The sequence below is a fragment of the Ranitomeya imitator genome, chromosome 5 (genome assembly GCF_032444005.1).
Source record: "Ranitomeya imitator isolate aRanImi1 chromosome 5, aRanImi1.pri, whole genome shotgun sequence".
NCBI lineage: Eukaryota > Metazoa > Chordata > Amphibia > Anura > Dendrobatidae > Ranitomeya > Ranitomeya imitator.
Window position 1 is genome coordinate 342,740,608 of NC_091286.1, and position 25,316 is coordinate 342,765,923.

The window sequence follows — 25,316 nt, forward strand, 5'->3', positions numbered from 1 at the left end:
AAAAACGAAAACAGCAGTATCCTGTAAGAGTATCGGCACCATATAGTGTACAAGAGGTGCTGTACATGCAAATGCACCTCATAAAATACAAAGGCCTGTATGGCACATACAGTTAGGTCCATATATATTTGGACAGAGACAACATTTTTCTAATTTTGGTTATAGACATTACCACAATGAATTTTAAACAAAACAACTCAGATGCCGTTGAAGTTCAGACTTTCAGCTTTCATTTGAGGGTATCCACATTAAAATTGGATGAAGGGTTTAGGAGTTTCAGCTCCTTAACATGTGCCACCCTGTTTTTAAAAGGACCAAAAGTAATTGGACAATTGACTCCAATGCTATTTCATGGACAGGTGTGGGCAATCCCTTCGTTATGTCATTCTCAATTAAGCAGATAAAAAGGCCTGGAGTTGATTTGAGGTGTGGTGCTTGCATTTGGAAGGTTTTGCTGTGAAGTGAACATGCGGTCAAAGGAGCTCTCTGTGCAGGTAGAAACAAGCCATCCCTAAGCTGAGAAAACAGAAAAAACCCATCCAAGAAATTGCTACAATATTAGGAGTGGCAAAATCTACAGTTTGGTACATCCTGAGAAATAAAGAAAGCACTGGTGAACTCATCAATGCAAAAAGACCTGGGCGCCCACAGAAGACAACAGTGGTGGATGATCGCAGAATAATCTCCATGTTTAAGAGAAACCCCTTCACAACAGCCAACCAAGTGACCAACACTCTCCAGGAGGTAGGCGTGTCAATATCCAAATCCACCATAAAGAGAAGACTGCATGAAAGTAAATACAGAGGGTTCATTGCACGGTGCAAGCCACTCATAAGCATCAAGAATAAAAAGGTTACACTGGACTTTGATAAAAAAAAATCTAAAAAAGCCAACACAGTTCTGGAAGAACATTCTTTGGACAGATGAAACCAAGCTCAACCTCTACCAGAATGATGGAAAGAGAAAAGTATGGCGAAGTCGTGGTACAGCTCATGATCCAAAGCATACCACATCATCTGTAAAACACGGTGGAGGCAGTGTGATGGATTGGGCATGCATGGCTGCCAGTGGCACTGGGTCACTAGTGTTTATTGATGATGTGACACAGGACAGAAGCAGCCAAATGAATTCTGAGGTATTCAGAGCCATACTGAGTGCTCAGATCCAGCCAAATGCAGCCAAACTGATTGTCCATCTGTAGTATGAAACGACGACCAATGACCCAAAACATAATGCCAAAGTAACCCATGAGTTTGTTAAAGCAAACAAGTGGAATATTATTGAATGGCCAAGTCAGTCACCTGATCTCAACCAAATTGAGAAGCATTTCACTTGTTAAAGACTAAACTTCAGACAGAGATGCCCACAAACAAACAGCAACTGAAAACCACCACAGTGAAGGCCTGGCAGAGCATCAAAAAGGAGGAAACACAGCATCTGGTGATGTCCATGAGTTCAAGACTTCAGGCAGTCATTGCCAAAAAAGGGTTTTCAACCAAGTACTAAAAATGAACATTTTATTTAAAATTATTGAATCTGTCCAATTACTTTTGGTCCATTTAAAAACAGGGTGGTACATGTTAAAGAGCTGAAATTCCTAAACCCTTCATCCAATTTTAATCCAAATGAAAGCTGAAAGTCTGAACTTCAACTGCATCTGAATTGTTTTGTTTAAAATTCATTGTGGCAATGTCTATAACCAAAATTAGAAAAATGTTGTCTCTGTCCAAAAATATATGGACCTAACTGTATGTATTAACAAACTCCCACTCTATTGAGAGATGCGGCACTGCCCACATATAAGTACACACTCAGAGTTAAGAGCCGGTATCAGAATAGCTCCCATAGTAAAGTGCAAGGAAAATGGCCACGGGATGCCGCGCGTGCGCAGATGGAGATCGCGGCGGCCATTTTCCTGAAGCAGAGTTCGCATCTCGGCTTCAGGAAAATGGCCGCCGCGATCTCCATCTGCGAACGCGCGACATCCCGCGGCCATTTTCCTGAAGCCCCGGGCAGCAGAGGACTCCATATGAGCACGCGCGGCCTCAGGAAGATGGCCGCCCCCACAGATCACCAGGGAAATAGCGCCGATCGCGCGTTTTTTCTTCTCCTGCCCAGTGGATTCAGAAGATGGGCATGCGCAAACCACTACGCCACCAACGGAAATATATGCAAGATCTGGGGGAAGAAACAGCGATGTCGCCACGCCCATATGACCTGAACAGCCTGATTGACAGGCGAAAACGGCGACTTTGGTTAGTTATTTCGGCAGCATAGGTGGGTACACAAAATACACTATAGTAACGCACAGCTCAGGCCCTATTTAACAGTATTTTTATCTCGTACTGAAAAAACGGGGTGACAGGTTCCCTTTAAAGGCAGTTTGCAGCTAATGAGTGGATATGTGTGCTGGAGAAGAATCCGACAACATCCTCTCATGAAAGCACCTCAGAGACCAGAGCAGCGGCAGATTGGAGCTGAATTGGTCCATAACCAGAACCTGTTCAGATGTGAAATTTCTGCCAGGAATGCTGCTAAGAGACACATACCACTGAGGAGTTAATCCACAAGCATCAACGGTACAGCTCACCTGTTGCAGGGGCCATGCATCCGTCCGTATACACCGATTCTTTGTCCGGAGCAGGCCCGGGTCGGTAAGAACACTAAGGCCCACTGCACCGCCGCAGTAAGTAACCGCGCACACATCAAACTACATTCTAGTGCCAAAAAGACTTAAGGCTGAGATAGAACCTGTAGTTATATAGTTAGGCATATTGACTGTTCAGGCCCTGTTTATTGCTAATATCAGCGTTCAGAACTTTTGGATTTTTTGCAACATTTCCGGATTGTTCCATAACTAAGAATCCTAATCTACACCTATAGGTGTGGATCGCCCCCAGACACAGGGCCACGCGTTTCGGTACCGGGCCTCTCTGGTTCGGTTCTGAGGCTGTCACGGTGGCTAGACCCGGTCCGCGACCCTGCTAAGGGGCATCCAATGAAAGTAGTAAAGCAGTCTGTCAGGGGTTCGTGACGCCACCTGTGGTGTTCGGTCAGGGTGCCCGACGCTGCTATGGGGTCCACTGGGGTGATGGAATGGCAGCTGGATGGTATACCTTCCCACAGGTGAAGTATGTCCCCAGGGCTTCCCAGTAAGGTGGATGGTGATGGTGTGAGGTACAGTCAATAATGAGGACACAAGGTTGCAGTCTCTTTACCTCTTTACTGAAGGCTTCAGGATCCTCAATCCAGAGTACGTTTAACAGGGCTCTCAGAGACCGGCCGGTCCGATGGGCACATCCAGAGTTTCCTTCGCAGATGGAAATCGTTGCCTACCACTAGCGCCTGTGTGTTGTAGTCCTACCCTGTTGAGCATTCGGAATAGTCCTCACAACTGCTGTTCTCGTTCGTTCGTTCTCTACAGCTCTCTCTCGTTCTTTGGTTCCAGATGTTACTAGTTTCTAACGTCCCCCAGGTATGTTATGGCTAGGACGCCACCCGTGTGACGGGAAGGCTTGGAGGTCTTCCGGGACCCTAGAGACGCCCCTCTCCCAATGTTGCCCCCTATGTCTTCGTAGGTGTAGTAAGGTAGACAGCCAACCTATGATTAACTGTCCAGCGGAGTTTGAAGTAAGGCCTGAAGTCAGTTACTCCTACGGTGTTCCGGCCACCGACTACGTGCCTCAGTAAGATGTTGCCTCTCTCTCTCTCGGCACGACTCTTACTGGCTCTCCTTTGAGCTTGATCTCGTTTACACGGTTCCACAATATCCTTCCCATCGTGTCTCTTTCTTAGGATACCGCCGCAAGGTGTGCAGGCGCGGTTCCATTACGTTCTGTTCTGTTCGCTAGGCACCTGCCAGGTTCCCACGCCCAACAGGGGCCCCCCTGTGCCTTCTCCCTGCAACACCCCCTGCCACGGGATGTTGCCTGAATCCAACCCAGTCAGCTTCTGACTAACTTCCTCCCCAGCCCCTAGTTTTACCAGTGTGAGGAGTGGCCCAATAAATAAAGGCTTTTTCTCCCTCTAGTGGCCGGAGTGTGAAGTGTAATGTGTTCTGGTGATACCTGGTCAGGAGAACTCCTTAGTGCCATCAGACGTACCGCTACTCCCCTTAGCGGCAGAGTGCCATACTGCAACGACCAGGTCTCTGGGGCGCTGCAGGTGCATCTCACAAAATTAGAATATCATCAAAAAATTAATTTATTTCAGTTCTTCAATACAAAAAGTGAAACTCATATATGATATAAAGTCATTACAAACAGAGTGATCTATTTCAAGTGTTTATTTCTGTTATTGTTTATGATTTTGGCTTACAGCCAATGAAAACCCGAAAGTCATTATCTCAGTAAATTAGAATACTTTATAACACCAGCTTTAAAAAATGTTTTAAAACCCGAAATATTGGCCTACTGAAATTTATGTTCAGTAAATGTACTCAATACTTGGTCAGGGCTCCTTTTGCATCAGTTACTACATTAATGCGGCGTGGCATGAAGGCCATCAGTCTGTGTCACTGCTGAGGTGTTATGGAAGCCCAGGTTGCTTTGATAGCAGCCTTCAGCTCATCTGCATTGTTGGGTCTGGTGTCTCTCATCGTCCTCTTGACAATACCCTATAGATTCTCTATGGGGTTAAGGTCAGGCGAGTTTGCTGGCCAATAAAGCACAGTGATCCTGTTGTTTTAAACCAGGAATTGGTACTTTTGGCAGTGTGGACAGGTGCCAAGTCCTGCTGGAAAATGAAATTTCCATGTCTAAAAAGCTTGCCGGCAGAGGGAAGTATGAAGTGCTCTAAAATTTCCTGGTCGATGGCTGCGCTGACTTTAGTCTTGATAAAACACAGTGGACCTACACCAGTAGATAACATGGCTCCCCAAACCATCATTGATTGTAGATACTTCACACTAGACCTTGGAAATCAAGGTCCCAGAGTCTGGAGGAAGAGTGGAGAGTCACATAATCCAAGCTGCTTTTTGTTGTATTGAAGAGCTGAAATAAATTAACTTTTTGATGATATTCTAATTTTGTGAGATGCACCTGTAGGTGCTGATACGACACCCAACGGACCCCAGACCAAACTTGAACTTCCTTTTGTTTAAGGAGAGAGTGAGTTTCTGTAGAACATTATAATATGGGGCAGTTGATCAACTTCAAGAGACTTTGCTAACGGCTAATTCCCGGATACATATGGTTAGTTTGGGGGTATTTTCAATGTAATTGAGGACGGACTATTCCTCCGAATTCAATGAGGTCACATCGGGATGGGAGAGATATTTGGTTGGGGTATAGAAGTGTTTCTAAGATTGTAAACTGCTGTGCTAAATTGCATGCTAGCCCATACGTTACACTCATATAATTGATCCAGTCTTCAGGGTGTAAACAAGTAACGGGCGGCCATTTTAGACAGGCATGCCGATCGTTTGGGTGCCATGCCGTACAGCACAAGGGTTTCAGAATGCTGGCTAAATGTCTGTATAATGTTTTATTTATTTTTTATGTTTTCTATTATCTGGTTAAATTACCCTTATTGTAGTTTTACCATAGCTGGAGGTTAACTAGTATGGCTTTACAGCATAACTTTCTGGTAATCAAAAAAGCCAACTCACCATGGCTGGCTGTACACATAGATATCATACATACCTCTTTGAGACTTTTTGATAAAAGTGTTATTGCCTTTCAATAATTGTCCAATGTTCTTCCACACCTTGTGGTCTTCCTTCTGCAGAATCACTTCTATTTTTCCAGAACCATCTGCTAAACAAACTATATAAATAAGAAAATATTTTAATATGCAGCAATGGAATGAATATTTTGGCAAAATAATGCACTTAGTAAAAAAAAAAGTGTAATAAAACAAAACAACATTGCCACAAATTCTGCTAATCAATATGTTATTCATAAGTAATTTCATTGTTTTTATCTTTTCTAAAAAAAGTCATACTGTATGCTCACAATACCAATGTATTCACAAACCAATCCACAAAAATTACCTTCTTTCTAGGGAGGGGGTTGTTGGCGTGGATGCTCCGGATTCATTAAGAGGCACCTTCCTCTTAATCAATAAGGCAGGGTATGTTATTAAGTATTTTGTGTGACAAGATTCAAAGTTCGAAAATTGAGAAATGTTCGCCAATTTTCTGTTTTATTCACAAATAAACGCAGGTAATTATTATTATTATACATTTTTATAGCGCCATTTATTCCATGGCGCTTTACATGTGAATACGAGGCAAATATAGACAAATACATTAAACATGAGCAGATAACAGGCACACGGGTACATAAGGAGGGAGGACCCTGCCCGCGAGGGCTCACAGTCTGCAGGGGATGGGTGATGAAACACTAGGAGAGGGTAGGGCAGGTTGCGCGGCGGTTCAGTAACTTCAGGATCACTGCAGGCTGTAGGCTTGTCGGAAGAGATGAGTCTTCAGGTTCTTTTTGAAGGTTTCTATGGTAGGCGAGAGTCTGATATGTTGGGGTAGAGAGTTCCAGAGTATGGGGCAAGCACGGGAGAAGACTTGGATGCGGTTGTGGGAAGAAGAGATGAGAGGGGAGTAGAGAAGGAGGTCTTGAGAGGATGGGAGGTTGCGTGTAGGTAGGTACCGGGAGACCATGTCACAGATGTATGGAGGAGAAAGGTTGTGGATGGCTTTGTATGTCATTGTGAGGGTTTTGAACTGGAGTCTCTGGGCGATAGGAAGCCAGTGAAGGGCTTGACATAGGGGAGAGGCTGGGGAATAGCGGGGAGACAGGTAGATTAGTCGGGCAGCAGAGTGTAGGATGGATTGCAGCGGTGCCAGAGTGTTAGAGGGGAGTCCAGAGAGTAGGAGGTTGCAGTAGTCGAGGCGGGAGATGATAATGGCATGCACTAGCGTTTTTGCGGTGTCGCGGTCAAGGAAAGCACGGATCCGGGAAATATTTTTGAGTTTGAGACGGCAGGAGGCGGCAAGGGCTTGGATATGTGGCTTGAAAGAGAGGGCAGAGTCGAGGATCACCCCGAGGCACCGGGCGTGTGGGACTAGGGAAAGTGAGCAGCCATTGACATTGATGGATAGGTCTGGTGGAGGGGTAGAGTGAGATGGGGGAAAGATGATGAATTCTGTTTTGTCCATGTTCAGTTGTAGAAAGCGAGCAGAAAAGAAGGCTGAAATAGCAGACAGACAGTGCGGGATTTTGGTAAGTAAGGAGGTGAGGTCAGGTCCGGATAGGTAGATCTGCGTGTCATCAGCATAGAGATGGTACTGCATACCATGGGACTCTATGAGCTGTCCCAAGCCAAAAGTGTAGATGGAGAAGAGTAGGGGTCCTAGAACAGAGCCTTGAGGAACACCGACTGACAAGGGGCGAAGTGAGGAGGTGGTGTGGGGGAGGGAGACACTGAATGTTCGGTCTGTCAGATATGACGAGATCCAGGAAAGGGCCAAGTCTGTGATGCCAAGAGATGAGAGAATTTGTAGCAAAAGGGAGTGGTCCACAGTGTCAAAGGCAGAAGACAGGAGAAGGAGGACAGAGTAGTGTCGCTTGCTTCTGGCAGTTAGTAGGTCATTGGTGACTTTAGTTAGGGCAGTTTCAGTTGAGTGATGGGAACGGAAGCCTGATTGTAACCGATCAAAGAGGGAGCAGGAGGAGAGGTGGGAGGACAGTTCAAGATGGACGTGTTGCTCCAGCAATTTGGAGGCATAAGGGAGAAGAGATATCGGGCGATAGCTAGACACAGAGGATGGGTCGAGGGAGGGCTTTTTGAGGATGGGTGTGATCTTGGCATGCTTGAAGGATGAGGGGAAGACACCTGTTGTGAGTGAGAGGTTGAAGAGGTGCGTTAGGGTTGGGATGAAGACCATGGAAAGGTTAGGGATAAGGTGGGACGGGAGCGGGTCGAGCGTGCAGGTGGTGAGGTGTGATCTTGACAGGAGGGTGGAGAGCTGATCTTCTGTCATGGTGGAGAAGCTGGTTTTGGAGGAGCAGGGTTGAGCAGCTAAGAGGGGCAGTGGGCGCTGTGGGCCAAAGCTTTCTCTGATTGTATCGATCTTCTGTTTAAAGAAAGAGGCGAAGTCTTCAGCAGAAATGAGGGGGGAGGGAGGAGGTGCTGGGGGACGGAGTAGAGAATTGAAAGTGTTGAAAAGCTGTTTAGGGTTGTGAGACAGGGAGGATATGAGAGATGAGAAGTAAGTTTGTTTTGCGGCAGTGAGTGCAGACTTGAAGCTGGCGAGGGACTGCTTGTATGTAGTGAAGTGGTCGGCAGAGCGGGATTGCTTCCATCTCCGCTCAGCAATCCTGGAAGCCCGTCTTAATTCTTTGGTCAGGCTGGTCAGCCAAGGCTGCCTGTTAATTGTACGAGTTTTACTATGCATGAGTGGGGCGGCCGAATCGAGTGTTGCTGTTATTGTGCTGTTATAAAAAGTGGCAGCAGCATCTGTGTCATGAAGGGAGGCTATGTCTGTGAGAGGGAGAAGGGACTCCGAGAGTGATTGTAAGTTGAGATGTTTGAGATTTCTGCGAGGGAGTTTGTGGAGTGGGGGTTGCACATTAGGAGAGGAGAGAGAAGAGAATGTCAGTAGGTTGTGGTCAGACAGGGGGAGGGGTGTGTTAATGAGATTAGTAAGGGAGCAGAGGCGGGTGAAGATGAGGTCCAGCGTGTGGCCATCTTTGTGAGTGGCCTCAGAGGACCATTGAGTGAGGCCAAAGGAGGCAGTCAGTGATAGAAGTTTAGAGGCAGCTGAGGTGGAAGTGTCAATGGGGATATTGAAATCACCCATGATGATAGTGGGGATGTAGACAGAGAGGAAATGAAGTAGCCAGGTGGTGAAGTGGTCGAGAAAGGTGGAGATGGCTAGTTCTGGGGGGCGGTAGATGACAGCCAGCTGGAGGTTGGAGGGGGAGTAGATGCGGACAAAGTGGTAACGGGATTGGAGTGAAGGAGCAGGTGTCGGACAGGAGCAATCCAACTCCTCCACCACGTTTGTTGCTGGGGCGAGGGGTGTGAGAGAGGTGGAATCCGCCATAGGAGAGCGCAGCTGGAGAGGCCGAGTCAGAGGGGGTGAGCCAGGTTTCAGTGAGGCCGAGGAAGGAGAGTTTGTTGGTGATGAAGAGGTCATGGATAAATGTCAGTTTGTTGCAGATGGAGCGTGCGTTCCATAGTGCTCCAGGTAGGGGGAGCGGGGGAGTGGGGGCTGGATGAATGGGTATGAGGTTGTCATGGTTGGGAAAACGTGCGGAGGATCGTGGCAGGGGGTTAGAAATGAGTGTGGGGATGAGTAGGGGAGGGCCGGGATTTGGGGATATGTCACCAGCGATGAGGAGTAGCAGGCAGAATATTAGAAGGTGGGAGCAGGATAGGGCATGATGTGGCCGTGTGTGTCTGGAGAAAAAGGATTGTATGTGGAGGAACAGTTCTGAGGAGAAGGTGAAATGGCTGGGGAGTATGGAGGAAGAAATGACTAGTTCCTTACTAATATCAAAGAAATGTTACCACTATCATGAAACAATATGTCACGAGAAAACACAGTCAGAATCAGCCGGATCCGTTGAAGCGTTCCAGAGTTATAACCTCATAAAGGGACAGTGGTCAGAATTGTAAAAATTGGCCCGGTCATTAACGTGCCCGCAGTTAGAGCCCCACTGCTGAAGCTTCCAGTTATAGGGGTGGCAACTACACAGTTTCAGTCACCGCTTAATGTATAGAGAGCTGTGGCTGTAACTGCTACCCAGGCACTGACTGACAGCTTGCTTTTCGTAAGATCGGTGTTTAGCACCAGAATCCTGGACCATTTCACTGCATGACTGCCCACCGTAAATTTACGGCAGCACTGCACAAAGCCCAGCAAGCTCAAGTACTGATCCCACAGTTTTGTCAGCAGATGATGAGTGAACAGCCGGCGTGAAGCAGAAATCAACCAATGGCTGTTAATTTGTTAAATGCTACATTCAATCTGTGTTTGTGACACAGTTCACTGTTCTAACAGTTCATCAGCACTCCCACGACATGATCATGGTGTACCGATGTTATTCCTTGACATCTGGAATTCTGCTGAAGACCCCGTGTCTGCATTCCTAACATGATGGAACACATACTTTATGTGGCTGTGGTTCATAGAAGACTGTGACCTTTGATATATACAGCAATACTGTTGTCTTGCTGTATCTAGCACAAGCGATAGAATGATCACAGGTTCAAGTTCTCTAAGGCAACTATCAAGTACAATGAAAAGTAAAAAAGAAAAAAAGTAAATATAAAAAAAAATTATATCTATTAAAATGTAAAAGTAATTTACCTCATTGATAAATGGCATAATGAGAAAAATAAAACACCAGAATTGCAATTCTTTGACCATCACAACAGTGCAAAATAATGCAGTAAGAGGTCGACTTACTGCGAAAAATATAACCCCTCAAACAACTCCATCACACAAAAATCTACAATGTTAGAGGTCGCAGAAAATGACGACAGTTTTTTTTTTTTTAAAACAAATTTCCCAAAAATGTTTTATCTCATAAATTAAAAAAGCGCTCTATGTACCGGTATTTGGTATTGCACTAACCTGGAGAATCATATTTCTGGATTATTTTTACCTTATAATGAATGTTGTATATAAAAACGATGCAAATTAATTGTGGAATTGCGCTTTTTTTGCTATTTACCACATTTGGAATTTTTTTCGTACTTTCCAGTACATTACCTGAAAAAATGAATGGTGCTCATATGGCAATGTCGACGGAAAAAGAAGTTATGGCTAGTGTTGAGCATTCCGATACCGCAAGTATCGGGTATCGGCCGATACTTGCGGTATCGGAATTCCGATACCGAGATCCGATATTTTTGTGATATCGGGTATCGGTATCGGAAGTGTAAAATAAAGAATTAAAATAAAAAATATTGTTATATTCACCTCTCCGGCGGCCCCTGGACATCAGCGGGAGGATCCGGCGTCCGGCACGGCTTCTTTCTTCAAAATGCGCGCCTTTAGGACCTGTGGTATGACGTCCCGGCTTCTGATTGGTCGCGTGCCGCCCATGTGACCGCCACGCGACCAATCAGAAGCCGCGACGTCATTCCTCAGCTAAAGTCCTAGAATGAGCGCCTTCTAGGACCTGAGGAATGACGTCGCGGCTTCTGATTGGTCGCGTGGCGGTCACATGGGCGGCACGCGACCAATCAGAAGCCGGGACGTCATTCCACAGGTCCTAAAGGCGCGCATTTGGAAGAAAAAAGCCGTGCCGGACGCCGGATCCTCCCGCTGATGTCCAGGGGCCACCGGAGAGGTGAATATAACAATATTTTTTATTTTAATTCTTTATTTTACACTTTAATATGGATCCCAGGGCCTGAAGGAGAGTTTCGTCTCCTTCAGACCCTGGGATCCATGAGGATACATTCCGATACTTGATGTCCCATTGACTTGTATTGGTATCGGATATCGGTATCGGCGATATCCGATATTTTTCGGGTATCGGCCGATACTATCCGATACCGATACTTTCAAGTATCGGACGGTATCGCTCAACACTAGTTTTGGCCCTTTGGAAGAAGGGGATGCAATAATAGAAAATTGCCAGTCAGAAAGGAGTTAGTAAGCAGATGATGGGGGAAAAAATGGAAAACATTTTTTTTAAAAACATCTCAATTTATTCAAAATTGAGGATGAGCACCATGCACATAAATAAACGTACTACCAATGAGGTTATTAATGGTTGACTGCGGAATGTTCTGTCACGCTCAATGAAAGCCTTAGTCTACTGTCACACTTCTGTCTTTTTTGCTCCGTCGCAATCCGTCGATATGGGCAAAAAACGGATCCTGCAAATGTGCTTGCAGGATGCGTTTTTTGCCCATAGAATTGTATTAGCGACGGATCGCAACGGATGGGCACACATCGCATCCGTCGTGCGACAGATCCGTCGTGTTTTGGCGGACGCGACGCACAAAAAAAGTTCAATGTAACATTTTTTGTGCGACGTGTTCGCCATTTTCGACCGCGCATGCGCGGACGAAACTCCACCCCTCCTCCCCGCTCATCGCAATGGGCAGCGGATGCATTGTAAAACTGCATCCGCAGCCCACGTTGTGCTAAATTTAGCACAACGTCCGTCGGTACGTTGGGCCGACGGTTTGCGACGGCCTCGTACCAACGGAAGTGTGAAAGTAGCATCAGATGTGCGTGATGGGAGATTACTCACAGTAGTGTGAGCAACATGCGGCTTGGCGTTTTATAGAAAAATGGCTTTCAGACAATTTGCAGAAATCTCTGTACCACTGGTTCCGTGACCAAATCAAAGTATTGCTGGTTTGTTAGTGTACCTGGGTTGAAGACAGGTCTGGTTATTCAGCGTGCCGATCTGGCATCAGTCGAACATCTCTTCAGCGGATATTAGCTACTCACAAATGGCACCCTTACAAAATCCAGCTGCTGTAGCATCTCAACGAGAATGACCCAGATTAGTGCAATGAATTTGCAGAATGGGAAAACAAAAACTGGAAGAGGATCCTCAGTTTACACAGGACATTCTGTTCAGTGATGAGTCAAACTTTTTTGAGTGGGCCATTTATACGGATACACCTAAATAACATGGGAATGGTGACAGTTTTTTTGCATAGGGTGCCTTGCATTGAAATCTGCTGCAATGACCCGGGCACTGCGTTCACCAGGCATCAGCACAATTTCTATCCGCTCCTCATGTGTTAACCTCTGCAACATGTCAATGGCTGTAAAGAGAAACTTGTAAATAACTCATGAAATAATAAAGTTATGGTAAAACCAAGCACACCATTGTTTTTCTTGTAAAATTCTCAATGAGTTTGATGTGTCACATGACCCTCTTCCCATTGGAAAAAATAAAGTTGGATCCAAAATGGCCGACTTCAAAATGGCCGCCATGGTTACCACCCGTCTTGAAAAGTTTTCTCCCACCCATATACTAATGTTCCACAAACAGGAAGTTGATATAACCAACCATTCCTATTTTATTTAGGTGTATCCACATACATGGCCCACCATGTATAATACACCCCATCTCATAGTCCTCCATATGTTATAATGCTCGCCCTATAAAAAAAACAAAACAATATTCACCTCTCCTTCTCGCTCCCCCGCTTCTCAAGTCTCTGCTGCGAGCATGCGCACATCTCAGCATAGCGGGCTCTACATAGTGACGTCATTGCGCCTGCTGTCAGCGCCTATATCAGTGACGTCAGACCCAGAGTGTGATTGAGGAGTCATGCTCCCTCACTCATCATCATCATTGCTTTCAACTGTATCAGCATCTGACCATGTGGCAGTGCTGGGAGATCATGTCTAACATGTGATGTAGTTGTCAGAGCAACTACATCACATGTTAGGAATGTCTAATGTTCATCCCACATCACTTTAGTCATTATATGAAGGGCTGATGAAGTGTACTTTAGAAAACCTGGAATTCTTTCTACTAGGGGGTATAAATAGCTGCCTACCCAGAAACTCAAATGTACATTTAATGAACTAATCCCTGAGATAATTGGGTACAGAGGTGATTTTGGTCTGTGGAAAATTGGCATTATAGGATGTTCTGGCATTAAAAACCCTTTGATCTATTTATTCAAAATGTCAATATTTTCACCTTCCATTAGCAGTTGTTGTAATACTCGTTTATATTCTTCTGTTGGGTTGTATGTTATTATTTTTTATGTGTTACAATCTAAAATAATGTATACTTGTGAGGAATAAATATTCATATTCATAATTACTATACTTCCCGTTTTCTAGATTTTTTTTATTATTAGATTTTTGTAATATCTTATTGCATTCACATGAATATGAGAAATTATTGCATTTATGTCTGGATTTATCATGCAATGCTTTCAATTCTCTTTTAACAATTATTTGAAAAGTGTCAACTGATGTAGAACAAGATTTTATTGGATAGTTTGTAGGATTTGAGGTTTTAAATTGAACCCGTGTTTCAGTAATAGTTGCATTATCGCAGTTTTCCTCCTCCAGATTATTTATAGTAATCAAATAATTTTTTTCCTGGAACAGTAAATTGTTAAATTCATCATCATTAACCTGACCAAAGTTATTACCGTATTGCCAATACATTTTCATTATGGACATGAAAGTACTTGTATTAAAAGGTAACTTCAAATCTCAGAGAGACAGAAGAGTCTGGGAATATAAGCTGATGATGACCTTTGACACAGTCAGTGCAGGAATGAATATGTCGCATGGATTTGTCTTTTTACATCAATTAAGGAATTTGCTCCTCAGACCGTGTGGGGGCATCATAACATAGAACCAGACCCCAATCAGAGGACAATAAAACATTCACACTCCTTATCCATGAACTGTTCCAGTATTTATGGACATAACTGTTTATCACTCACATAATGGTAATTCTGCTTCATGTTACCTGTCTTATCTATGGTATTTTTCTGTGCTGTGTTGTGCATAAATATTTGATTCTACAGAATTTCTATTAGTCTATGCCTAATGAAGGGACCGGAGTAGTCTCGAAAGCTTGCAATTTGTTACCATCTTTTCAGTTAGCCATTAAAAGGTATCAACCACTGAAGACTCTCAATTCTAAATATTTTTCTACTGACTGTTAATGTTCTTGTAAATTTGTTTACATTAAACAGAGTTTGAACAATTTCAAAGATTTGGTTAGGGTGAAAAGGGAACCGGTCACCCCAAAATGGAAGTTGAGCTAAGCCCACCGGCATCAGGGGATTACCGTATCTACAGCAGAGGTGTCAAACTGCATTCCTCGAGGGCCGCAAACCATGCGTGTTTTCAAGATTTCCTTAGCATTGCACAAGGTGCTGCAATCATTATGTGTGTAGGTGATTAAATTATCACCTGTGCAGTACAAGGAAATCCTGAAAACATGACCTGTTTGCAGCCCTCGAGGAATGCAGTTTGACACCCCTGATCTACAGCATTCTGGAATGTTGTAGATAAGCCCCCGATGTAACCTGAAAGATGAGAAAAAGAGGGTATATTAAACTCACCCAGGGGCGTTCCCGCTGCGGTCCGGTCCGATGTGCGTCACGGTCCAGGGCCTCCAATCTTCATAGGATGAAGTCCTCTTCTTGTCTTCATGCTGTGGCTCCGGAGCAGGTGTACTTTGTCTGCCCTGTTGAGGGCAGAGCAAAGTACTGCAGTGCCCAGGCGCTGGGCCTCTCTGAATTTTCTCGGCGCCTGCGCACTGCAGTACTTTGCTCTGCCCTCAACAGGGCAAAGTACGTCTGCGCCGGCGCTGCGGCATGAAGACAAGAAGAGGACGTGATTGTAAGAAGATGTGAGGCCTCAGACCGCGACGCCCACTGCAGCAGGACCGCCCCCGGGTGAGTATAATCTAACCTACTTTCCAGGAATCTAGTTATCATAAAAAACCTCATTAAAGGCACAGAAATTTTTTTTTACCATGCTGCATCCATTTATCTAGCCTCCTGATGAGCCGTGTGGTGAAACGCGGCCACATGACATCTATCTGATAAGCTCCCCTCTAATTTGATTATCATGTGTTGTTCTATATCTCACTGATACATCTAAGCATGGTCTATATTTTATGGACTTGGGTTTTTGAATATCATCTAACATCGTATTGGAATATCTGGTTATACTTATAGATATTTAATCAATGGAGAGTTTGATATTGTATTTATTGATTGGAATCTGATCATTTGAATTATATTGGCACCCACATGCCCTCTGTCTCCACATATTGCAGTTGGTGTATTTTTTCAACCCTTGGGTTATTGATTTACTAGGGCCTTTTAGGGGTAGCCATCGTGGAGCCGGAGCGCCATATCCGCTGACAAGTAGGGTGCCAACCTCTGTTGTGTAGGCAGGGCACAGCGTAGGTTCAGTACAGAGGGGTCTTTTGTATTTGGTATATAATATATTTTTCATCACTGTGCACGACAGGTCACTATCCCTGACCATGTATTTAACTTCTTCCCCCCTTTTTTTCGCTGTCCTTCAGCAATTAGTGTGATAGTATTGTCCTCTTTGGACATTCTGGGTTTACATTGATCACTTATAAGGAGGGACGCACAGGACATTAGGGTCAGCCATCGTTGAGCGGGGGCGCCATTCTCGTAATTTTCAATAGGGTGCCAACCTCCGCTGGTAGGTAGGAGGTTCAGGGATCTTTGTTAGGGTGGACCTAGTATGCACTTTTTTGTATGGTGTATGTTATGTGTTGTTTGTCTCCTCCCCATGATTTACTAATAAAGGTTTAACATTTTTTATCGGTCTTTAATGAAGTTTTTTATGATAACTACCGAACGTTGAATATAGCCTTGTACACTATAGATTTTAGTAGTAACTTTTCCAGGAATCTAGCCATACTTCCTGTTGCATGCATGCCACTCAGGAAACATGAGTTCTTGTTGGAATCCTGGGGAAATCTTACTCACGGTGACCATTCTTCACAGTAGCGGGGAGGGGGTTTACAGGCACACAGCTATGACACATTTCTGAGCTGAAGTTGATCACAGGGGTTTTATTCAAGCTTCTTTTCATCACACAGAATCACTTATCTTCATGCAGTGCTTCATCATAATATATGAAAGTCTCTTCACAGGTAACTTCTTTTCACACACACAGTGTCTTAACCTAAGCCGAACTGTACCTTGCTCATGCAGTGGCGGGAGCACATACCTTACTCTTGGATGTCCAGGACACTAGTGATGGGTTATTCACAAACTATCCAAAACAAAGAGCCGGATCTCTGCTGTGAACGATGGGAGCCGGCACCCCAGTGAGAACCACTAGATTCTCTTAATGGCTCTTACTGAGCGTATAATTCTCCAAGTTCGACAGACGTAACCCCGCCCACCGAAAACAAACCCCGCCCCCCGTTTTGAAACTGGTAGGCGGAGTTTCATTCTTACTGACGTCACCATAAATGTGTTCACCTATGGTGAACACATATTTAATAGGGATCCATTTAGGATCCAAAAAGAACTGGCACTTTTTGGTAAGCGGAGCCATGAGAGCCAGATCATCAAAAAGAGCCGGACTGCCCATCACTAGGATGCAACGCCCTATCTGCTTTGACCATTTTAATCCCTAGTTGCTGGATGATCCTAAAGCAACAGTGCAGCTTTCTATCTGTCACATTTGTGTTTGGGGCTACTACAGTGAAGAGTGCCTGACTGTATACTCAACTCTCCTTTTTTCTGATTGGTATGCGCACATACAAATGTCCTACAAGGTTCCTGAGTCTCATCAACTCTACTGTCCTCAACTGCCATTTGTACATCTATCCCTCCTGCAACGAGGTACCTGCCTGCCTTTCTCCTTGATTAAAAGTCGTGTCCTCTAACTCATCTCTGCTACATCAAGTTACCAGCCTGCCTATTCATCTTTACTGATTCAAGTCGCAGTTTGCTCACTCGGCTCTGGTGTATGTAGTATGTCTAGCTTCTGCTTAACCATGTGCTGTCCTGACTATCTAGCACTACTGGTACTTACAGTTCCATGTGCTATACCAGTGATGGCGAACCTTTTAGAGGCCAAGTGCCCAAAATGCAACCCAAAGCCCACTTACTTATTGCAAAGTGCCAACACGGCAATTTTAACCTGAATACTGAATTTTTTCTTTAGAAAAAACAGCCCATACAGAGAGCAGGCAGGGGTAAGAGAAAGCATGTAACAGAGAGTAAGCAGGCATATCAGAGAGCAGGCAGGGGCATCAGAGAGCAGGCAGGGGTAAGATAGAGCAGGTTACAGAGTAATCAGGCATGTCAGAGAGCAGGCAGGGGTAAGAGAGATCAGATAACAGAGTAAGCAAGCATATCAGAGAGCACACATGGATAAGAGAGAGCAGGTAACAGAGTGAAGGCATATCAGAGCACAGGCAGGGGCAACAGAGCAGGCAGGGGTAAGAGAGATCAGATAACAGAGTAAGCAAGCATATCAGAGAGCACACATGGATAAGAGAGCAGGTAACAGAGTAAGAAGGCATATCAGAGCACAGGCAGGGGCAACAGAGAGCAGGCAGGGTTAATAGAGCAGGCAGGGGCAACAGAGAGCAGGCAGGCGTATCAGAGCAGGCAGGGGCAACAGAGTAGGCAGGGGCAACACAGAGCAGGCAGGGGTAAGAGAGAGCAGGGAAAAAGTAAGCAGGCATATCTGAGACCAGGCAGGGGCAACAGAGAGCAGGCAGGGGTAAGAGAGAGCAGGCAGGGGAAACAGATCAAGCAGGGGCAACAGAGATCAAGCAGGCATATCAGAGCAGGCAGGAGCAACAGAGCAGACAGGGGCATCAGAGTGCAGGCAGGGGCATCAGAGAGCAGGCAGAGGCATCAGAGAGCAGGCAGGGGTAAGAGAGAGCAGGCAGGTGAAACAGATCAAGCAGGGGCAACAGAGATCAAGCAGGCATATCAGAGCAGGCAGGAGCAACAGAGCAGACAGGGGCATCAGAGTGCAGGCAGGGGCATCAGAGAGCAGGCAGAGGCATCAGAGAGCAGGCAGGGGTAAGATAGAGCAGGTAATAGAGTAATCAGGCATGTCAGAGAGCAGGCAGGGGTAAGAGAGATCAGATAACAGAGTAAGGAAGCATATCAGAGAGCACACATGGATAAGAGAGAGCAGGTAACAGAGTAAAGGTACCGTCACACTCAGCAACTTTCCAACGATCACGACCAGCGATACGACCTGGCCGTGATCGTTGGCAAGTCCTTGTGTGGCCGCTGGGGAGCTGTCACACAGACAGCTCTCCAGCGACCAACGATGCCGAAGTCCCCGGGTAACCAGGGTAAACATCGGGTTACTAAGCGCAGGGCCGCGCTTAGTTACCCCGATGTTTACCCTGGTTACCATTGTAAATGTAAAAAAAAAACCTAAACACTACATACTTACATTCCGGTGTCTGTCACGTCCCTCGCCGTCAGCTTCCCGCACTGACTGTGAGCGCCGGCCGTAAAGCAGAGCACAGCGGTGACATCACCTGCGCTTAGTAACCCGATATTTACCCTGGTTACCAGTGAACACATCGCTGGATCGGCGTCACACACGCCGATGCAGCGATGTCAGCGGGTGATCCAGCGACAAAATAAAGTTCTGGCCTTCTAGCTCCGACCAGCGATGTCACAGCAGGATCCAGATCGCTGCTGCGTGCCAAACACAACGATATCGCTATCCAGGACGCTGCAACGTCACGGATCGCTATCGTTATCGTTGTAATGTTGTTCAGTGTGAAGGTACCTTAAGAAAGCATATCAGAGCACAGCCAGGGGCAACAGAGCAGGCAGGGGTAAGAGAGATCAGATAACAGAGTAAGCAGGCATATCAGAGCACAGGCAGGGGCAACAGAGAGCAGGCAGGGATAAGAGAGCAGGCAGGGGCAACAGAGCAGGCGGGCGTATCAGATCAGGCAGGGGCAACAGAGAGTAGGCAGGGGTAAGAGAGCAGGGAAAAAGTAAGCAGGCATATCCGACAGCAGGCAGGAGCAACAGAGAGCAGGCAGGGGAAACAGATCAAGCAGGGGAAACAGAGATCAAGCAGGCGTATCAGAGCAGGCAGGAGCAACAGAGCAGACAGGGGCAGAGAGCAGGCATGGGCAACAAAGAGCAGGCAGGGGTAAGAGCAGGTAAGAGAGAGTAAATAGGCATATCAGAGAGCAGGTAGGGGCAACAGAGCAGGCAGGGGTCAGAGAGAGTAAGCAGGCATATCAGAGAGCAGGCAGGGGCAACAGAGAGCAGGCAGGGTAAGTGAGAGCAGGTAACAGAGTAATCAGGCATGTCAGAGAGCAGGTAGGGGTAAGAGATCAGATAGAGTAATCAGGCATATCAGAGAGCACACATGGATAAGAGAGAGCAGGTAACAGTAAGCAGCATATCAGAGCACAGGCAGGGGCAACAGAGATCAGATAACAGTAAGCAGGCATAGAGCACAGGCAGGGGCAAGAGAGAGCAGGCAGGGGCAACAGAGAGCAAGCAGGCGTATCAGCAGATTGGGCATCAAGAGAGCAGGCAGGGGCAACAGAATGCAGGCAGGGGTAAGAGAGCAGGTAACAGTAAGCAGGCATATTCAAGAGCAGACTGGGGCAACAGAGAGCAGGCAGGGGCAACAGAGAGCAGGCAGAGGTAAGAGAGAGTAGATAGGGGAAACAAATCAAGCAGGGGCAACAGAGATCAAGCAGGCGTATCAGAGCAGGCAGGAGCAACAGAGCCAACAGGGGCATCAGAGAGCAGGCAGGGGTAAGAGCAGGTAAAAGAGACAGGCATATCAGAGAGAAGTCAGGAGTAAGAGAGAGTAAGCAGGCATATCAGAGAAGGCAGGGGCAACAAAGCAATCAGGGGCATCAGAGAGCAGGCAGGGGTATCAGAGAACAGGCAAGGGCAACATAGAGCATGGAGGGGCAACAGAGAGCAGGCAGGCATATCACAGAGGAGGCAGGGGAAACAGAAAAGACGGGCAACAGAAAACAGGGGCAATAAAGAACAGACAGGGCAACAGAGAGCAGGCAGGGGCAACAGAAAACAGGCAGGGATATCAAAGAACAGGATGAGGCAACAGAGAGGAGACAGGGGCAACTGAGAACCAACAGGGGCAACAGAGAGCAGGTAGGAGTATTAGAGCTGGCAGCGGCAACAGAAGGCAGGCGGGGCAACAAAATACAGCCACAGACAGAAGCAGGGGTAGCAGACTGCAGAAACAAAGCAGGAATAAAGTACAGGCACCAGACTGCAGGCAGAGGTGGAAAATTGCAGAATCAAGAAAGAGCAGAAAAAGCAAAAAGCAAAGTAGAGAGTTTGTAGAGGATGGAAGAGCAGAGACAGGGAAGAGCAGAGGGGCAACAGGAATAACCAAGTGCCAGGCAGGGAGAGGGACCATAGTGGGATCCACAGTGCAGATTAGGTCAGGTTGCTGCCAAGTAGCACACTGTCTCTGTGCGCGCTGCAGAATGTATCTCCCCCGGGCACCTGCTGCTCTTCTTGGCTTCGATGGTCACCACATCCTCCTCGGAGGTCCTGTTATGCTGCCTGCAGTGCACCCCGGAGCTTCTGGCCGCCTCCAAGCAGCCTTCTCCTGCCCTGCCTGTGTGCAGCTGAGGCTGGTGCGGGCTCCAAGTTGCGGCTGCTGCTCCCTCTACGCCTGGCTGGAGGGGGAATCATGCGGGGTCTACACTGCGCACTGAACGCTGGAACTGAGCTGCTACCCCACCCCCGGCACAGAGCACCACCTGCTGGTGCTGAGGAATAGTGTTGAGCCACCCCCTAGTGTTCGAGTTCGGTTCGGTTCATCGAATTGGGGCATGTTCGACGAACACCGTCGAACCCCATTGAAACCAATGGCAGGCAAACACAAACACATACAAACACATAGAAAACACCTTAAAAGGTGTCCAAAAGCTGACAAACTGCTCAGAAGACACAACAAACACATGGAAAAGTCACAACTACATATAGTCATGTGAAAAGAAAAGAGGTGGAGGAGTAAAAGGAGGAGAAGACACAGATATAGGCATGTTATGCCCTTCTAAAATCAAGAAAGGCTGGAGTAAAAATCTAAAATCACCCTGCCAACACCCAGACGTCGTGACAAAAAAAAAATTAAAAAAGAAATATCTTTAGGTAGAATGGCGGCGGGTCCATTCAGAACATTTTCCTGAGAAGACGTAGTGGTATCCACGTTGGGAGTTGTGCCAAAAAAGGAACCCAATACATTCAGACTAATCCACCATTTGTCATATCCAAGGGGCAGGTCAGTAAACGACAACATCGACGCGGAACCAAATACAGACTATGTACTGTACCTCCTTTGACGAGGCAATCAGGCGGGTCAAGAAGTTGGTAAGGGGCACCCTATTGGCCAATACAGACATTGAGGGGACATTCCTTTTACTACCTGTGCCTCCGAATAGTGTCCTCCCATTGGGCTGCTTCTGTGAAGGAGCATACTACATAGATCGCTGTTTGCCCATGGGGTGCTCCATATCCTGCTCACTATTTGAGGCATTTAGTTGCTTCCTCGAATGGGTCGTCATGGACGTTTCTAAGGAGGCACATGTTATCCATTACCTCGACGACTTCTTATGCCTGGGCCCAAAAGATTCACCACAGTGTGAATACACGCTGTAGTCCACCTGTGAGAAGGAGAGAGCTGGAGGGAGAGCGGACACCCCAGAGCCGAGGGATTAGATTGAGAAAGGAAGAAGGCGGTGTAGCTTGCTTCATGGGTGGGGTACTCTGCTGTGTAGCAGAAATTGCTACTAGGCCCAAAGTATTGCCTGGGCTAGATGTAGTTAAAAATTAGTCATTAGATAAACTAAACAGGCGGTGTAGCTTGCTTCATGGGTGGGGTACTCTGCTGAGTAGCAGAAATTGCTACTAGGCCCAAAAGTATTTCCTGGGCTAGATGCAGTTAAAAATTAGTAATTAGATAAACAGGCGGTGTATCTTGCTTCATGGGTGGGGTACTCTGCTGAGTAGCAGAAATTGCTACTAGGCCCAAAGTATTGCCTGGGCTAGATGCAGTTAAAAATTAGTACTTCGGTAAGCAGGCGGTTTTGCTTGCTTCATGGGTGGGGTACTCTGCTGAGTAGCACAAAATGCTACTAGGCCCAAAAGGATTTCCTGGGTTAGATGCAGTAAAAATTTAAATACACAGGCAGTGTAGTTAGCTTCACAGTTGGGCTACTCCGCTGACGTGCAGACAATGCTCCTAGGCCCAAAACAATTTACTGGGTTAGATGCAGTAAAAATTTAGATACACAGGCGGTGTAGTTAGCTGCACAGGTGGGCTACTCAGATGACTACCAGACAATGCTACTAGCCCAAAAAGATTTCCTGGGTTATATGCAGTAAAAATTTAGATACAAAGGCGGTGTAGCTAGCTTCACAGTCGGGCTACTCAGATGACTACCAGACAATGCTACTAGCCCAAAAGGATTGGCTGAGCTAGATTACACCAAATGCTATGACAAACACTTGCACAGCACTGGCACAGACCTGCCTGGCAAAAAGTGCTATGAACTGCTGTAACCTACCCTGAAAAGAGCTGATATTACAACTAGTCCCGACTCCTCCCGACTCCCTAAACCTATCTCTCTGACAATTCGCTCCAAAAAAACACTCTTTGTCTGTATAGCGGCCACAGCAGCAGTGGTGCCGTCTAACACTAAGCTGCAGCAGTGAGGAAATGGTGGCGATGTGGCAAATGGCTGGGTCTTATAGGGCAAGGACATGTGACATACACAGCCAATGACACATGCCCTTGCTTGTGTGCATCACATGCACATTGCTGTGTGTGTGCGCACTGTCGATAGGCTGAGAGACTGCACCGCCCCACTGTAAATGCGGGAAAAAAAAAAAATGGAGATCGGCATTATTTCAGCACAGATCTATCCCCCGTCCAACCCCCTGCCCACTATACACTGAAACAGTCTATTAACAATGATAAACAGTTTTAATGGGCAAATCAAGCAAGGCTTTTGGTGAACGAACAGTTATCGAACAGAAACTCGAACAGCCGAATTTTAAGCAAATTGTTCGAGTTCGACGAACGACTCGAACACCGCCCCAAAACAGCTCGAATTTGAGATTGGCAAACAGTTCGACTCAAACACTGCTCATCTCTACTGAGGAAATGCTGCCCATGCGTGCCATGGGTTCGCCACCACAGGTCTATACATACAAGCACCTTAACTGAAAGATACACTTGCTCTGTGGGAAAAGTAATTGCCTTCTTAAGCAGGCATTCTACCAATTACCAAAATGTTATTGATTATTGATATTCATAAGTCTGGACCCACCCATGTTCACTGCTTGCAGACATGCTAAATCTAAACATAATTTGCATAGGCATTTTAAAGGTCATGTACTCAAAAGCAGAGAGCCTACAAACCTTTTTCGAAGAGCGCATCAAGGAAAAAAGAATGAAATACACATTAGAGATGCGATCACGCTGTAGTGCAGGCGCTGCCGCCTGCCTACAGAAGGGGATTATTTTCAATAGATATAAAATATACATTATATAAAATGGGGGGCAGGTCACTGAGGGATCAGTGCCATACAGATGAGTAGCTAATCAGAGCACCACATGAAGACCCCCCACAGGCCGCCCCGAAGCATGAACATATCATTAACTCAAAACTGAAAATAAACACAAGATGGATTCATTAACTAATGTATCATTTTAATCAGTATAACGGCGCCGATCTGACACTGTCTGTGATGTGATGATATCAATGTTTTGCACGCACCCATATACTTGTATGGGTGTGCATGTCTGATTTGCGGAGCACTTGCAGCAGCTGAATCGGCATGAGAAAAAAAATCGAAGATCTGCACTGTCCCACAGTATAACATCAGGTCGAGGGCTATGCGATAAAACATCACATAGAACGAGTCCAAGTTACACACTTGTGTGAGCGAGGCCTTAAGGTACCGTCACACTAAACGATATCGCTAGCGATCCGTGACGTTGCAGCGTCCTGGCTAGCGATATCGTTCAGTTTGACACACAGCAGCGATCAGAATCCTGCTGTGATGTCGTTGGTCGCTGCAGAAAGTCCAGAACTTTATTTGGTCGCTGGCTCTCCTGCTGACATTGCTGAATCGGCGTGTGTGACGCCGATTCAGCGATGTCTTCGCTGGTAACCAGGGTAAACATCGGGTTACTAAGCGCAGGGCCGCGCTTAGTAACCCGATGTTTACCCTGGTTACCTTCCTAAAAGTAAAAAAAACAAACGCTTCATACTTACCTTCCGCTGTCTGTCCTCCGGCGCTGTGCTTTCCTGCACTCACTGTGAGCAAAGCGGCCGGAAAGCAGAGCGGTGACGTCACCACTGTGCTTTCCGGCCGCTGTGCTCATAGCCAGTACAGAGAAGCAGAGCGCCGGAGGACAGACAGTGGAAGGTAAGTATGAAGCGTTTGTTTTTTTTACTTTTAGGATGGTAACCAGGGTAAACATCGGGTTACTAAGCACGGCCCTGCGCTTAGTAACCCGATGTTTACCCTGGTTACCGGCATCGTTGGTCGCTGGAGAGCGGTCTGTGTGACAGCTCTCCAGCGACCAAACAGCGACGCTGCAGCGATCTGGATCGTTGTCGGTATCGCTGCAGCGTCGCTTAGTGTGACGGTACCTTTAGGCTTGCAGGAAGGAAAGATGGCTGCCATGACAATCCATTGATCCTTCATGATCCCATTGCAGGAAGCTGATGAGTGTACGCATGCACCAGTGTTCACACTATTTTAATGATGCCAGTGACAAAGATTGATAGTGGTATGGTGTGAAACCCTGGTATGGTGCAGGCTCAAGTCCAAAGCCTGCTCCAAACACATAGAACCGACCTGTAGGGATAAACAGTCGCCAATCGACATACAAG

At 46.3% G+C, this 25,316-nt stretch overlaps 1 protein-coding gene across 1 annotated transcript in view; it reads right to left on the reverse strand.

The window, feature by feature from the left end:
* CYB5R4 (cytochrome b5 reductase 4) overlaps nt 1–25,316 on the reverse strand; it is a 261,934-nt gene that overhangs the window by 114,608 nt on the left and 122,010 nt on the right. The window contains exon 9 of the mRNA XM_069726422.1: nt 5,643–5,765. Coding sequence (XP_069582523.1) covers nt 5,643–5,765 — 123 coding nt within the window. The remainder of the gene's footprint in view (nt 1–5,642; nt 5,766–25,316) is intronic.